Here is a 16,660-nt window from a genome sequence, read left to right as displayed (position 1 = left end):
AGCTATCCTGAAATTTAGATTAACCCTACAGTATTTGTGCACGAATGCTATTTTGAGCATGAATGCTATTTTGAGCTAGAGTTGAAACTACTATGATGTGTGCAAAATGACATGTTAAATTGTTGTGCTTGATAGCTTTCATATAGAGAACTATGAATAAAACCCTTTTTTATGGAAAATTTTCTCTTTCCTTTTAAAGTATTGTATTTTTTATGAACAACAGACTTCAGAAGAAAAGAATTTGGCAAATATCACATAGAGTTTGCTAGAAGTTCATAATTACTAGTTTTAAATAGTGTTAATCAAATATTATCATCATCTATAGTTCACGTATAAACTAAAGCATGTTGAAATAATCTTATTCCATCTGAACATCTGAATTTACTTTGCAGGATATGGCACGCAGCTGCATTTAAATTCAACGCCAGAGCAACTGCAGTACATTGACCCACTGAATATTACAGTAGGTTTTGAGTTTCATGTTAGTTGGATTTATTGGAGAAAATTGATTTGAGTGCTTCTGCTCCTGGCAGAGTTTTTTTTTATGTCCGGAAGAAAGGAAATAGGACATGCATAGGATGTGACTTTGATGTGCAAAAAAGTTAATTATCTAAACTCTCTAACAAATCTTGGCTGGGGAAGTAATTATCTTAAAGGGTACAGGGTGGTCTGATGAGCTGTTTTCCGCATCTCGATAAAACACTTCATATTCTGCCTTCGCAATTTGGGAATGAAGCTTCCCACCCTCGGATCACGCGTTCTTTATCTGGGGAAATAATGAAGACCAAAACGGAGGCAAAATTCTCCCTGCTGTTTTGTAGTACAGTAACACCCCTTGCTCTGTGGCAATAATGAAGTCGCTGGTCACGAAACACAAAGTTGTGCAAAATCTACGGCCAGGGCAGAACCGAGGCGCATCTCCTCTTAACCCGAAAGCGCGCCTCCTGGCGTGGCCTCGTGGCCAGCTTGTCGGCCGGGTCCGCGAATCAGAGGCGACGCGTCTTTCGCCGCGACTCCCGCAGGAAGCGCCGCCATGGTTCCTCCCGCCTGCCGAGACGCTTCTCCTGCGGAAAGCCGGGGTTGCTCCAGGTACTGTTGGGGAAGCCTCTGCCCGCCCAGGCGGCCACTGCGCGGAGGCGGGGATGGAACGGACCCCCCCACCCCCGCCCGCCAGGGTCCCGGGGAACGCCCCGGAGCGGCCCGCGCTTCTCCCGGGTCAGCTTTCCTTTCGGAACAGGGCCGAGCCAATCGGGCGAAGGAAGTCCCGTCCTGCCCAGGCTCCTTCAGTTATCCTCGGTTGAGAAACGCCGGTTTAGCATTTCGGTTCCTGCTCTGGTCTATGAATGAAGGAGGTGGAATTACATGCATATTCACAAAGGCGCTTGCTCTGGCTTCTTCTGTTGAACCGAATAAGTATGCAAGACAGCGAACAGGTGGCTCTCCTGGGCCCGGAAAGGGTCACGTGCAGGCTGCGGGCCCTGCCAATTTGCTAACAAGCTTGCTGGCTTGAGCGGAGGGCGAAGGAGAGTCTGTCCTGCTGCCCGCCGACCTCCTCGGCTTCGCTGCGCCGCTGGGTCCGGCGGCCACGTGGGGTTTATGGGTGGCGGTGTCGTCTTGTTTACAGCCTCCAACTGGCATCGGTGCAAGTCGGGGGGGGCGGTGTCTTTGTGGCTAGTGCTGTCTTCTGCATGTTTTTTTAATTTTTTTTTTTCTGTTCTCGGCCCTCAAAATGGAGCTGAGAGACACCACCATTTCTAGAAAGCAAACCTACACACTGAAAGTGAGGGCTTTCCTTCTCCAGACAGAAGAAATCTTAAGACCGGCTCTATTGCTGGAAGAAGTGAAGCTAACCCTCTCCTGTGGGATCGTTCTGGGTGACTGAGAAGGCCAAGATCTCTGATGTTACTGAACTGTGTTTTGTTGTTTTTAACAAGACACTGAGATAACCCCCCCCCCCCCCTTCAGCAAGGGGCTTGTGCAAGTTCCGACTCAGACCCCCCTCCAGCACACCCCTGCATATTTGGGGAAACATGGAGCTGCTCCTTCAATTCTTATATAAAACTATTTCATAGAAGATCATTTTCCTTTAATGCTGTTTCAGTCCCAGTATTCTACACTAAAGTAGTTCAAGATTAAAGTTTGCATGGGGAATTTATTTTCGTGTTACTCAATGGTATGGCAAGATTTTTTTATCTAGTCTACACTGTTCAGCTGGCAGGAAGTGACTACTAGTGATGGGATGTCTTGTTTATGGGGGGGACGGGACGGGTTGAGGGAAAAGCGACAGAAAGGGAAAAAGAAATGATAGAGTGAAGGAGTAATTGCTCACAGAAATATGGTGGATGTAGTGGATTTTGATTTAGCAAAGCAACTGACAAAGTCTCCCATGAAGTTCTAGTAGAGAAGATAGCAAAATACGAGCTGTACTATGCTACTACTAGATGCCTTCAATGCTGGTTGAACAATCATGTCCAGTGTGTGCATATCAGTTGCTTCCTGTCAAGTTGGGAAGGAGTGTCAAGGGGTGTATTGCAGGGCTCTCTTCTTGACCCTGCCCTATTCAGCATATTTACAAATAAGTTAGATGAGAGATTAAAATACAGTTACTGAATGTACAACTGGCACAAAGACAGGAAGGATAGCAAGCACTTTAAAGGACAGTATTAAGATTCATAAATACCTTGGCAAGCTGTTATAATGGGTAGAAACCAGCAAAATGAATCTCAGAGAGAATGGAAAGTCCTACACCAGGTAGGAAACATCAAAGGCATGAATAGGGAATGTGCTGTGGGGAGAGATTCATACTGGGCAGCCATATGTGCAAAAAAATTTGGTTGTCTTGATGGATTACAAGATGAATGTAACTTAGCGGTGTCATGCAGTTGAAAAATGGAAATGCAATCCTATATTGACAAAATATAGTGTCAAGATCAAGAGGTTTTCTTTTTCTGTGGTGGTCAGACCACACCTAAAATACAGCATCCCATTCTGGGCATCACATTTTAGGAAGGCAAGGACAAACTGGAGCATGGCCAGGAGAGAGGAGTCAAGATGGTAGGAGGCCTGGAAGGAAAAACATGCAAGGGATGCTTGGAAGTGTTTGGTATGTTTAGCCCGGAGAAAAGAAGACTGTAGGGAGACATGATAGATGTCTTCAAACATTGGAAGGGCTGTTTAGAATTGTTCAGAGTTGTTCCAGAAGATGGGATAAGAAACAATAGGTATAAATTACAAAGAAGTTGATTTTGGTTGGACATCAGGTCTAACATCACTAATGGTAAGAGTTCAGCAATGGCACAGAATGATTCAAGAGATGGTTGACTATTCTATTCTGGAGGTATTGGGGATGCTGTAGTAGTAGATTCCCACACTGAATATGGACTTGGACTACATGATTTTCAGAGTTCAGTTTGGTCTGGTGGTTAAACAGGCTAGAAACCAGGAGACAGAGTTCTAGTCCTGCCTTAGGCATGAAAGCTGGCTGGGTGACATTGGGCCAGTCACTCTCTCTCAGCCCAGCTCACCTCACAGGGTTGTTGTTGTGGGGAAAATAGGAGAAAGGAGTACTAGGTATGTTTGCCGCCTTGAGTTATTTATAAAAATAAAGGGATAGAAAATCTGAAAAATAAAATAAATAAATACTCTGAAGCACCTTTAAAGTGACTGGAGATTTTCAAGTTTTACACTTAGTTTGTAATAAATCCCCTTTGGGAATGGCTTGTCTTGCCCAATTTGAACATGGAAAGTGCAGAGTGACTTAGGAAAGAGCACTTAATTTCTGAAGCGCTATTATTGAAGGTTTTTTTTAGCTCCAATGCAAGTGCTCTTTGATGCACATACCTCATTAAGTTCAGGATTTTATCTGCAGTGTTTATAATGTGATCTAATCAGCACACTAATACATAGTTTTCCCATTGTGGGAGAAGTAAGTGAAGTCTTGAGAAGTCACTTTTTTTTTATCATTTACAGTTGTAGCCAAGTGTGTGTTGTGAACCACCTATGACACTACAGTTGTGGGAGAAAAAGAAGACCCCAATTCTATTTCAGATTGCTTTTAAAGGAACACACACACACACAGAAAAAACTGCATTTGCATCCTTAAACCTATTTAGAAATCCATATTGCTTTGTGTGGGCAGTTAAGCCTTCAAAGTCCAAGGTGTTCTTTTTTAAAGAATTACCCATCCTGAGAAGACAGGGTACCCTGTAGAAGATGCTGATGCTAGGGAGAATGGAAGGCAAAAGGAAGAGCGGCTGACCAAGGACAAGATGGATGGATGATATTCTAGAGGTGACGGGCTCAACCTTGGAGGAGCTGGGGGTGGCAATAAGCGACAGAAGCTCCGGCATGGGCTGATCCATGAAGTCATGAAGAGTCGGAAGCGACTGAACAAATAAACAACTAACTGTATTAAAAGAAAAATTATCTACCCCAGAAGAAGAGTTTAAATTTGTTAGGGATGCATTGAAAAGTTAGGGGAGTGCATGACCCAATAGATCTGGTTCCCTCTTTCAGCATGTTCTCTTCTGGCCCTCCTGGGTTGACTGTTTTGACATTGGAAAGAGCCATGCTCAGAGGTCAGCTGAATGGCTGGAGGAGGTGGCAGCAGCAGCTTATGATCCTGGATTCCCCCTCCAAGGGCCAATTCTTCTCTTTGATCACAAAGGGGAATTCAGTGCATTTTAAGGCCCCCTGAAAAGCCCCCACAAATAATCTAGATTACATTTAAAACTAAGTCTGAACCACTGAAGATTGTGAAAAAAAATGATACTGTTTTGCTTTAAGACAAAACTTTAAATTTTGGAAAGAAAAATACTAGGCTGGGCAGAATCTGTATAAACTCTCAGGTAAAAAAAAGATGCTGGCAGAGAGGTAATGAAGGAAACTGCTCAGATACACATTTTAAGTAAATATAAATTTTATATATATATGTGTATGTATGTGTATGTATGTGTGTGTGTGTGTGTGTGTGTGTGTATATATGGGTGGGTTTGCAGTTACTGTTCAATATAGCTTGCAAAAAAGTTTTACCAGGGTGATACATTGAAGGGAATAGATTTAGTTCAAGCTCTAAGTGAATTAAGCAGACTAAAGAAACACATATATAAAATAATACTTATCAAGGCATTATGGACTTATATCTCTAAGTTGGTAGTTTAGAAGTTGGTTACTTTTCTTTTTAATACCTAGTGAAATATATAAAAGACGCATTCAATTATCCATGGTAATTTAGACACAATAAGAATTAGCTTATTGGAAGTGTTGCTTTGGTCAGTGAGAGAGAGATAATCAAGGTAACTTGACAGCAGTTGGTAAACACACAAGGTTTGCTCTGCTTTGCTGCATTTAAGAGACAATAATCCCTTGTATTCAGAGAAAAATGTTCATAGTCTAATGTTAAGGCTGAAGAGGCGAGTGAATGTGCTAGAGGGATGTTAAAAACAGTCACGTGTGGTGAACAGCATATGTGTGTGTTTGTGTATATACATGTATGTATGTATGTATGTATGTAAGTAACACTATTCACTTTCTATACAGAATATTAAATTGCATGAAATACAGGATTATTGAGCCAGTTTCTGGAAAAGCAGAAACCATTAATGCTATAGTTCTGGAGTTATTTCCTTCTGGAAAAAAAATCTTGTAGAACAGAAATGTATTGGAAGTCTGTTGGTATTCTTGAAAAAGGAAAATGTCTTGAATATTAATGCAGAGTTTACGGTTTATGAGTCTGATGTTCTCTTCCTTGAAAATCCTTCTGTCATCTGCAAATTGACCATGCGTGCAGATTGAAGATGGACAGTATGTTAAATTCTTATATAAATTGAAGTTAGGATAGCTGACTTCAGAAGAGAAAATACTGGATTAGCAATTGATTTTCAGTATGTGCTTTGACTATATGAAGAGAAAATATTTTTGTCTTATTAATAAAAGAAGAATCTTCCCAGTGTGTTTAATGGCCCAGTAGCAAAACATAACTGAAATAGCAGCAAAACTAGTAGTAATATTCCATAAAATACGTTTGAAAAATGGAAAAGGAAGTTAATGCAAATTGAAATAGAAAGTGAAGATAAATGCTTTGTTATGATTAGTTTATTCATAACAGGATAAGTTAATGTTTGCCAAGTCACATATTAACCCTCTTCAGGCATTTAAAAACTGAACAAAAACTACTTGTAAGGGCAACTGTGGTGAGTGCCCACACGCACCTGGCCCATTACCCTGGGAAGCCTGGAGGGGGATACAGGCTTTAGAATATGTCCATCTGCCTGCCTGCCTTATTGATGAATAAGGTAAGCTTGCCTGGGCAGCTTACCTTCATCAATAAGGAAATATAATATTAATCAATACAACAAGCCCAGCACCCAAGGAACAGCAGCATCATACAAACGTTTGTAACATGAAGGTTCCATTCATAATAAATCTGTTCCCCAGGATCTTTAGAGTAGCCAAATTTAATGGCTTCTCTAAAAACCAATGGGGTGGGAAAAAAAGATGAATGATTGAGGAAACTCATTCCCATGGCCCCTGAGAATGACAGTTTTTAAGAGGAGAAACCTGGAAGGATCACCCTTTCTGATTTTATGGGGAGGGGGGAGAAAAAAGAATATATACAAGACTACACTTAGGGTAGGATATAATAATTTGAAAATGTATTTTCTCAAACAGTTCAGATGGACAGAAGTAAGTTTGTAATGCAGCTTTATTACCCCTAGATGTCTTCTATGGAAACACTAAATTACATTTAAAAATAACACATTTTTAAGAACTTCAAAAATACTTATATTCCCATATGAGATTGCATATCAGTGGTGAGATCTCCAATATTTTATGAGATTTTGGTGATCGATTGATTGAGCTTGACCTGTCTGGTGTACCGTTTGTTACATATCTTGTTTCTACAAGGTGTTACTTTGGGATTCAGACATTTGAAAGTTCTTGGAAGGTTTTACAGACTGGGGAATAGGATTCTGTTTTATTTTTATTCAGTACTGAGTGTACATTATTTGCTTTCATAAATTCTATCAAAAAGTGAAACTTGAAAAACACATGGGAGGCTGAAAAATGATGCTGTTGCTTTAAGGGATCCACTCTGGCAATCCTTAAAGCAGCAATACATTTTCAGGATCTCAAAGAATAGTAAAAAAAGATCTCATAAATGACCAAGAAGAGCTGTGCTTGTTCAAGGTCTAGAGCACTTCCTCTGAATCATTTTTGAAGCTTGCACAGTCCTAATGTCTGTGTATTTGTCACAAGGCAAACAATACTTTTAAAGAATCATCTCTTAAGCTCCACAAATGGATCCCATTGACAACTCCAATTCAGCTCTGAGATCTCATAGTGAAAGAATCTAGAGAATTGTTACTGATTAAAAGGAAGTATAACTTCAGATGTTTGGACTACAAATGGTTCAGGATTCAAAAATACAGGGAAAAAAGATGCATTTTTATAATACATTTTTTTTAAAGTTTAAAAGATGCATATATATCCTTAACACATTTGAGTTAATATTTTATCTAGTATTGACATCAAAAAAAGGATCAAAATTTAACGCCAGTTGTATTAGATCAAAGATTCACAGTAATCATTATAAGTGATAGAAGTTTGATATAACTCAATTTACATATTAAATGTTGACTCCTTTTCTTTTATATTAGCACTAAAGAAAATATTAGATATTTATGCTAGTCATTGATCAAAATAAAGACTGAATTGAAGTCACCTTAATTATTGGTATTAGTTACTTTTGCATACCTATTTGATAAAGTAATGAATATATCCTGAAAAGTATACATGCTGAAGAAAGTATTGTAAATTTTGGGATGGAGCACAGCTAGGCTTGATATTTTAAAATACCCCCTGAAGGTTTGTGGGGCTTATTTGCTGTATTTCATATGTGGTTCTTGTCTGTTATTTACTCAGATGAGCAGTACTGGACCTAGCCCAATGTCATCTGTTCCATCTAGCAGTGGAAGAGGGACTGGGAGATCAACAAACTTTACTCTAGAATTACAGAGTATGATGTGAGTATAATTCTGTTTCTACATGTCACAATATTTATGGCTAGACGTCAGAGTCAATAAAGTATAGATTTGACCAATATATATTAATGGTCTGATGTTGCAAGGGGTAAAATGTGTTCCAAAATTGAATAAAGCAGTAAGAACTCCCCTTGAATTTGAATGATAAATAAGGCAATACATATAAAATGCTATATCTATCTATCTATCTATCTATCTATCTATCTATCTATCTATCTATCTATCTATCTTATAATAGCTTTACAATTTTCCACTTTTGTTTATGCCTAACAATAAAATAACTGTGTTTATAATAAAGTTAGCATATGTAGATGATTTGGAACTTAGTATTCTTACTCCTGACAATAATAAATATTAGGAATGATGATTTACAGTGAACTAATCCAATCCTCCTTTGTAATGAAACCACAAAATTGTTTTTGGTTTTGTTTTATTGTTTATTTATTGGCCCACAATATGTAGGTTTCATAAAGCCATAGATTACATATTTCATCCCATATTTAAATTTGATTAGTTGTCTTCTATAATAGACCAGACTACAAATCTTGATTTAGTAGAAGGCATCTTATTAATCAGCACAACCTGCTAGCACATGCCATTTTCTCTTTAATGTACATCCAGAATGAATTGGTGTAAAGGAAGTGGGGTTGTAATTATGGATCATTATTTCTGATTTATTGACCAGTTTAAAAAATGTTTTCATTTTAAGATAAAGGTGATATCTTTCTGTTAGATCTCCAGAGGGAGTTAAGTATTACTATAAATGTACTTAATTCTTTAGTGGGAGGGATTTGCTACATAAATTGCAATTGTCACAAATACTGAGCCCATTATATGCTTTAATTTTTTTTAACAATGAGATGATATATTTAGAAGAATTCTTATGACCATCCCTCAGAAGATAACTTCACATATAAGCTAGGACAGAAGCATTCTTATAGCTCTAAAGAACAGCATTCAACTTTTAATAAACACTTCATCAAAGTCATTTAAAACTAAACTTGCTTCAGTTCAACTGTATTTTCTATCCAACAGTTCTATCTGTTCTATTCATTATTACTACACTATCCAAATTTTTTGGTTATTGTATTGACTGCTTAGTTGGCTACTGTTACTTAGCTTCACGATCCAGTGAGATTTGAAGTTGGTTGGTACTTTTTACAAATTAGTATGATGCACTGTCATGTTTAGAGGCACGGGATGAAGAACTTCACATTTTTATCCTTGGGTGTAGAATGAGTAATTGAGATGGTTCTGTCTGATTCCCAAGCACCTCTCAGTTGGTACGTCCCTGGTAGCCACTTTAGGCTTTCTCTTGGAAAGAAAAGCAGAGCTAGAAGATGTAAGTAACTCAGCTTTGAGTTCCTAGTAACTATAGGTATTACTATTTATGGCCACCTTGAGAGAGTCTTTTTTATTGGAAATATATGCCACTTTTAGGTTCTAAAGGAACACGCAGTACAGCTTATATTATCTGTATGAATTAGTGATACTTGTGCTTTAGTAACATACTTGTGGGATTATTCTCAAAAGGTATCATTTGTATGCCTACAGAATAAGGTTTCCCTAAGTGAGAAATTCCTTTTTCACAAGGAGTTGCCAACAGATGCTATAGGCATGCCTATGTCTACTCTAAGGTGTATTTTAATCCAAAGCACTGTCCCACCCCAGTATGACATGTCTGCAGTCATGTGTGGAAAAAAAAACTGGAAGATGTTCTGTGCTGGAATGTACAGCAGTTAAAATCAACCATCTGGATTTACCCTTAAAATATCTGTAAACTGAGTCCCCAGTCTTTTATTTGGATATCATAGTAGTACATTTTGTTTTTGTTCTTTTGTAATATTTGTTTCTTTCCTCTGATCCAACAGCAAAGTTATAAAGATTTTGTTCTTAACTTTAAAGATACAAACTGAATAATACATGTTTTGGTATTTGGACTGAGAGGAAATAGAACAGAACATTTCTTGGACTTGGAAATCAAAGGGCATGAATTTGGAAATTATGGACAAGCTGCTGAGAAGCCTCTGTTTTTATATAATTGCAGACTTCCTGATTAAGCGCTTTTGAAAGTGTATACACAATTCCTATCAATACACAAGTTGACTGCGGAAGTAGAAGACATAGACATCGTCATACTTTTTTAGGCCGAGTATCATTTTGACTTTAAAAGTTATCCAAACAAATAAACCTGATTCTGAAATACTTTTTATCAACTGTTTTGTTAACTTCTTTGGAACTGATGGAATTCTTTTAGTACATTTATTTCTTCAACTTTGTTTCTTGAAAGAAGTCTTATTAGCAGAAATAAAATTTCATGATAGGAATAGACTGTGAACAAAGTTAAAATTGTTTCCTTTGGCTTCTGATTTACAGTATTGACCCCTAATTGTTCTAGGACCCTTTAGGGCTTCAACAACAACAACAACATGATATACTGTATATTCTTAACTTACCTTATTTCATACATTTATTTGTATGAAAGGATTTTGATTCAATGAAATCAGTCTTAAAGATTTTAGGAAACTGTTTTGCCATAAAGAGGTAATAACTGAGTTTGCCACACAGGCTTGCCATTAGTCCATTCTAGGTACAGTGCTTGATAATCATGCTATTTAAGTCACACAGTTACTCAGCTAGATACAGCAGGCCTGACTGATGAGACTAAATGTTTTAAAAACTTATCTCCATGGCTGCAGTAACTTGTTAAAAGAACATCAGAAATGATTACACAAGATTGATGGCTGTTCTTAATGACCTCAGAATCAGCTGTGGAGAAGATCTAATGGGGGCTGCAATAATGGAGAGATTTCCTGATGATTCTCCATCCAGCTGTCATTTACTGTATGGTATAAAATATAAATGAGCAATGGAAAAAATACAGAAAAATTCTGTTTCCCTACTGTTATATTTATGTTAATATACAACTTACTAAGACATGAATATATACACCTTCATATGTTTCCTTCACCTCCTATAAGAAATAAGGATACAGTACAAATAAAATAACAAAATAATAAACGTATTAAAAATTAGCAGCCTGGAAATTGGTAATGTAATAGTTTTGACTTTAGGGAGGCTCATTTCAATTATTTAAAATAAATGAGAATACTGAAGCCCATAATATTAAATAGGACTACGTACAGCGTAGAACTAGTGCATGTAGAGGTGGGTAATTTAGTGCATGCACTCCTTTGTATATGTGGCACTGCCTCTTTCATTGAGAGACTAAGAAAAGCTTTTAAGCAGAAGAATGTCTATGTGCATGTTGGCATTGTTGCATTTGGGGAATGAACAACTGGCTTGAGTATGTTCCTGTTAAAAGGTACTTCAGGTGAAGGCAGTGACTGATGAGAGTAAGAGAAGCTGGACAGGGAAACTGCTAAGCTAGCCTGTGTTTCACTGTATGACAGACAGTTATATTTTATCTGTATTAATAAACTGCATTTTGCCAGCATTATAAAATATACTGCCCATCAGTAGCAATTGGAAATTAACAGTAATATTTTAAAAATGTGTTCTTCACTCAAAATAATTACACTGTTTTTTCTTTAAAGCGCTTATATATTCTGAGATCTCTATCCTAAATTTCATGTGACATTAAATAAAAGATCTTTCAAAACATAGGACTTTAAGTTTCATAATCTCTGTTGGGGAATTAAACCAGAAGAGGTAATAATATCCAGAAAGAAATATTATCAACTGTTACAACAGTGTTAGATGCCAAATAATGTTCAGACATGAGCACAAACATTATACTTACACATTCAAAATGTCACAGCAGCTGAAGGAAAAATGTAAGTTTGTACTCAGTGAAAACCATGCAAGCTTACAGCAGATAGTACTTATGTCTTTAATAAGCAGTTGTATAATTTTAAATATTTGCTTATAAATTTTTTTTTTTGGCATTCTGGGTGACCTGTTGCATTTTGCTTTGGTATTGTTCATTGTTTCAATGAAAAGATTGAACTTTTATTTATGATTGGTATTGTGCTTTGAACATGCTAGTGTAATATGTCATTGAAGATAATACTTCCTCCTTTGTTGTACTTTTAATATTAAAAATACTAAATCTAGATGAAGATTCCTCAGTAATTCATCCTTTTGTCAGTTTTCTGTAGAGGGTGGTAGGGAGGGAAGGGAAGAGTTGCTCAGCAGTTTCAAAGCTTGATCCCATCAGTTTTCTAAGATAGGAATGACACATTATTTGTAGAATTCTACTGTACTTTAGTCAAATTCTGATAAAAAGTTTGACCAACTTTTTTTTTCCTGCCTTCAAGTTAGTATTGAGTCCTGGCAACTGTATGGACAAGTCCCTGCAGTTTTCTTGGCAAGACTTTCCGGAAGTGGTTTGCCATTGCCTCCTTCCTAGGGCTGAGAGAGAGTGACTGGCCTAAGGTTACCCAGCAGGCTTTTTCCCTCAGGTGGGACTAGAACTCATGGTCTCTCGCTTTCTAGCCTGGTGCCTTAATCACTGGACCAAACAGACCAACTTTTACTTGTTAAGAAAAGAGAAAATTAGAAACAAAGTGAATGTATGTTTAAAGTTACTATATAATGTTCTAGTTAGATCAAAGTGCTTGCCTTCTCAATAGATAGAAGTGAATGTACTGCATTGCGGAATGCAGTTTTCCTGAAAGTGCAAAATGTAGTTTAGCTTTAAAGTTTCACAGTAGCCAAACACTGTTCTAGCTACTGGTGGTCTGTGTTCTAGCCTAAATGTGACCCTGTGTGCTTTACTGGTATTTCCTTACTTTATTTCAACCTTCAAATGTGATTATTATTATTGTCATATCCATCATGACACTCCAGGGAGTTGATTTTGGTTGATGTCTGGAAGGAAATGGTAATAATGATCTTGTCTATGAAAAGGCTGGCAGATCAAGCTGTAATTTGAGGTTACACAGGATTTCTGTATTCCATTCCATGCTTGTGTTTCTGAATCTAAACATTTTGTTGAGGCTCCTCTGTGTAAAAATAGCTTATTTGTCCTGTTGAATTTCCAGTTTGAATCTTTAAAACTTTTGTTAGGAAGTAGTTTCCATGAATCCTCCCTCCCCCCAATCAAAGGTATTCTCAAACTATGTAAAGATGTTCCCATTTACAATGCACTATATAATATTCTGAGGTAATACCCAAAGTAGTCACTTTAGGGAGAGGTTTTGTTAGAAAGGAAGCACAATGTTCTACTACCTAGTAGCTGTACATTTCATTATTCTAAATGATTCATACATATTAGCTCAGTAATCTCTAAACAGAGCCAGTATGGTGCAGTGGTTAAAGCATCAGGCTAGAAACCAGGAGCCTGTGAATTCTAGTTCTCCCTTAGGCCCAAAGCGAGCTGACTGACCCTGGGACAGTCACACTTTCTCAGCCCTGGAAAGGGCAAACCACTTCCAAAAAACCTTGCCAAGAAAACTGCAAGGACCAGTCCAGGCAGTCACCAGGAGCCAACACTGACTCGAAGGCGCACACACTCGAAATCTCTAAGGCAGCCATAAAAAAATGTCCAGTATTAATAGCCCTTTATTGCAGATTGGAGAGGACACAAAAATGCTGAAGAAAGCTTAGTGAGGATACTTAGTGAACTCTTGGCTTTTGCTGTTGGCCATTACCCTACATTACATCCCAACTGAAAAGCAGTATGCATCCTCAGGGTGCTGCTGTGCTTTCCTGTACCAGAGATTGACATGTCCATATATGCTGCTGCTTTCTGTTCTGAACTGCTGTGATTGTCCTTCTTGGTGCTTGACAGAACAGAGACATTAGCGCTTCATGGGGCACACTGCCATTCCTGCATGTACTGGCTCTAGTGTGGGTTCCCCTCCCCTCCTCCCCAAACACTAATGAATGAAGATGAGATGTTGCTGGCTTTTACATCTGGTGATTCCTGTTAACATCTTGAAAAGTGGGAGTCAATGGAGAAACTAAAGCAATTCCTATTCTTATCATTCAGCTTTGTATTCTAAACAGGCCTAGTCATCTGTAATATGCTACAGTAGAACGGATGTATATATGCAATGAGCTTCATGTGTCTGTCTTTATAAATAAATTATGTAGGGATCTTGGTTGCTCACTAGTTCAAAAAATGTGCATGTATGTGGGAACAGTGCCACATACATCCCTTGCCTATATATAGATTAAATAGACATATATTGCTTTGCTGAATAAAGCCTGATCCCAACATTTCACCTCGATCAGAATACTTAAATATGTGTTACAGGGATGAAGACCCCATGGTTTCCTAATACCATTCGCCTTGCTATTCAAAAACCAAAGTTTTTTTCATTGGAATTTGAACTTAAGTAGAACTTCCTGCATGAATGTGGAGTCTGATAAAGCAGGGCTCCTGATTATTCAGATTATTTTACAAGCATGGCTGCATAAGACTAATGGCAAATAACGAATCTTAGCAAGATGCTGAGCATTGCTACATTCAGAAGGGAAAAGCTGGTTAGGGTTTGCTGAATCAGCATATATATTGCTGTAGTTACTATAAGATATAAATCCTTTTTCATGTATTATTTCCATTAGCTCAATGAAGATAGTCGGTGGTGTGGGTTCTTAGTAGCAATCCCACAATTATGAAATGCCTTTGTCAGAGAGGATTGTCTGAAGCAACATTTCTATTATTTATTTCCAGCTAAACTCATAAACTTTATATAGCCTTCATATTAGATTTTTTAAAAGATGTAGTTAAGCAAAGTATAATCCAAGGTTTCCCAACACTTTAGGTGAGTGGACATATTTGGAATTTTGAGGTCATTTTATGAGTGATTTCACAAATGGCTACCATGATGGCTGTGGCCAGCCTCCAAACCCCAACCCATTGACTAGAAGGCAAACTGGAGAGAATGCTTCCTATTACTCTCTCACCATTCCAGACATTTCCTACCATTTCCAGTTTAGCTTTCTGTTTCATGGGAACGTTCTCTTGAACAACACATGTTAATTATTTATAAAATCATTGGCAGGAAAGGCATGATGATTTTCATCTTTATAACAATGACTGAGGAGTCTATATAGGTCAGCCCTTCAAGATAGACCAGGTCATGAAACAAAACACTACAAGAAATTCTAGAACTCTGTTCAAATAACTGTAACAACATTTAAAGCTCACAGAGTTTCTCTTTCCATCCCCTTATACCCAAGAAAGTTAAGGCAAGCCAACTTTGAGTTTCTTTTTTTCCCTGTCCTATCTTTCTGGGCTAAGCTGATGTTTTTGTAATGGTGGTCACATATTTTCTTCAGAGCTATCTCTCTACTCCTCTGCAATTATGGGCCTAGAGTCAGTGGTGAAAGTAAAGATTATGAAAGGGTTTTTTTTTTTCCTGCTCAGCTTTCTAGTCGTCTCCAGTCCAAAGATTCTGCAGGATAACATTAGCAGCTTGCCAATTGCCTGGTCTAGTGGTTAAGGCAACAGGCTAGAAACCAGGAGGCTGTGAGTTCTAGTCCCTCCTGAGGCATGAAAGCCAGCTGGGTGACCTTGGGCCAGTCCCTCTCTTTCAGCCCAGCTCACCTCACACGGTTGCTATTGTGGGGAAAACAGGAGGATGGAGGAGTATTAGGTATGTTCGCCACTGAGTTATTTGTAAAAATAATAAAGGTGGCATAAAAATTGAATGAATGAATGAGGCTTTTAAAAAAAGTTAGCTGGTGCAGGGAGCCTGAGAGGTGCCATGCATCATGTTGAAAAGTACACTGGTTTTTATGGGTACTGCTTTGAGGACCTTGGGTTTAACTTCCATTTTCTTGTTTGTCTCTGGGAATGGATAGCCTGAAATCTTTCGTCTTTGATGAAAGATAGTGGTATATGTTTTCAAATAATTATATAAGATAAAAATACCAACTTTCAGACTAAGGGAAGATATACATTGCTTTCAATTCTACATTAACTTTGTGTTATGGCAGTATTAAGCAGGTTGAACTGAATCTGGGGTTCAGATCAACTGTGCCAGTGATAATGTGTGGAGTTGGGATGTTCTTCTGTTGCCTATTTACATCATTTGCTTTATCTGACTTTGTTTTGGAAGTTTATGATATGATAATAGAGAAAGTTTTGTTTACATTCTTCCTGACTGCAGAACATTTATTTAATAATAATAATAATAATAATAATAATAATAATAATAATAATAATAATAGAACAGGAACATGACAAACTGATTAGACACTTCTTGGTTATTAAAAAAAATAGAGCAAATGTCTTAAGTGCTGGTTACTGTGTTTGGTTTCTAGTAATTTAATCTGTTAATTATCTAGAAGTTGGTCCTGAAAAGAAGCTGATAGCAAAAGTGGAAGGGGGGCAGGTGAGAAGAATAGTTAATATCGACTGTGGGGAAAGGAAAGGAAAGGAAAGGAAAGAAAAACGAAGAGTGGGTAGAGTTAATTGAGGACTTGGAGCCTGAGATTTTCAGTTAAACTATGCCAGATGTCTGTGCAAAGGAAGCAAGACACATACTTGTCCATGGGGGAAAATACTAAAATAAGTTTCCCTTCAATAAGTTTAAGCTGTAAGGTTTTACTATCTTGCAGCATCCTAAACTTGTTATATTCTGGAAAACATCATTACACATATTAATTTGACTCTGAGACATCCATGTTCTTTTGAAGGAACT

The 16,660-nt window shown here is 37.8% G+C and overlaps 1 protein-coding gene across 1 annotated transcript in view; it reads left to right on the top strand.

The window, feature by feature from the left end:
* Positions 1 to 961: 961 nt before the first annotated feature.
* The window catches only part of SUPT3H (SPT3 homolog, SAGA and STAGA complex component), a 268,160-nt gene continuing 252,461 nt past the window's right edge, over positions 962 to 16,660 (top strand). Inside the window, exons 1-2 of the mRNA XM_063317327.1 lie at positions 962 to 1,089; positions 7,924 to 8,024. Coding sequence (XP_063173397.1) covers positions 7,924 to 8,024 — 101 coding nt within the window. The 5' untranslated portion in view covers positions 962 to 1,089. The remainder of the gene's footprint in view (positions 1,090 to 7,923; positions 8,025 to 16,660) is intronic.

Source organism: Candoia aspera, chromosome 1 (genome assembly GCF_035149785.1).
Source record: "Candoia aspera isolate rCanAsp1 chromosome 1, rCanAsp1.hap2, whole genome shotgun sequence".
Taxonomy (NCBI): Eukaryota; Metazoa; Chordata; class Lepidosauria; order Squamata; family Boidae; genus Candoia; species Candoia aspera.
The sequence above is the reverse complement of the archived record's forward strand: the minus strand, read 5'-3'. Positions and strand labels throughout refer to the sequence as shown.